At 43.7% G+C, this 531-nt stretch overlaps 1 protein-coding gene across 1 annotated transcript in view; it reads right to left on the bottom strand.

Moving 5' to 3' along the window:
- Positions 1 to 531, bottom strand: part of LOC116688274 (trace amine-associated receptor 7e-like) — a 1,364-nt gene that overhangs the window by 295 nt on the left and 538 nt on the right. The window contains exon 2 of the mRNA XM_032514179.1: positions 1 to 531. This exon is cut by the window's left edge and continues 295 nt beyond it; it is cut by the window's right edge and continues 23 nt beyond it. Within this exon, the coding sequence (XP_032370070.1) occupies positions 1 to 531 (531 nt within the window).

Below are 531 nucleotides of genomic sequence, written 5' to 3'. Positions count from 1 at the left end.
ATTTCTTTGCCTTTGGAGTCACTGAATGCTGCAGTGTGACAGCTGTAATGTGAGAGCGCATAGCACGAGCCTGAGACACAGCCACAACAAATATTCTCAGATACAGAGCTACGATGACAGACATCGGAATAATAAAGGTAACAAAAAGACCAGCGAGCAATGAGTTGTCATCACTATACATCAAACATACTCCGAAGCAAGTTTTATCTATGTCAGTTTGTGTCGGAAGATCCTTTACAAAGAGAAGGCTGTAGGAAACAGAACAGAACCAACACAGACAAACACAGAATTTAACTCTCCTCGCAGTGACTTTAGTGGTGTAATGCAGAGGGTCACATATAGCCAAATAACGGTCAACTGATATGAACACTATGTCACCTATTGAGGCTGAGGTAATGTTGACTGTAAGAAGAATATAGGTAGCACACACATAGTCACCAAGAAACCAGCAGGATGTTTGTCGGAGGATTTCTCCTGGCATCAGCACAAGGCCCACTAGAAGGTCAGAGACAGCCAGAGAGAGGAGGAGGA

Source organism: Etheostoma spectabile, chromosome 4, assembly GCF_008692095.1.
Source record: "Etheostoma spectabile isolate EspeVRDwgs_2016 chromosome 4, UIUC_Espe_1.0, whole genome shotgun sequence".
In the NCBI taxonomy this organism is placed as follows: domain Eukaryota; kingdom Metazoa; phylum Chordata; class Actinopteri; order Perciformes; family Percidae; genus Etheostoma; species Etheostoma spectabile.
This window is presented reverse-complemented; position numbering and strand designations above follow the sequence as displayed.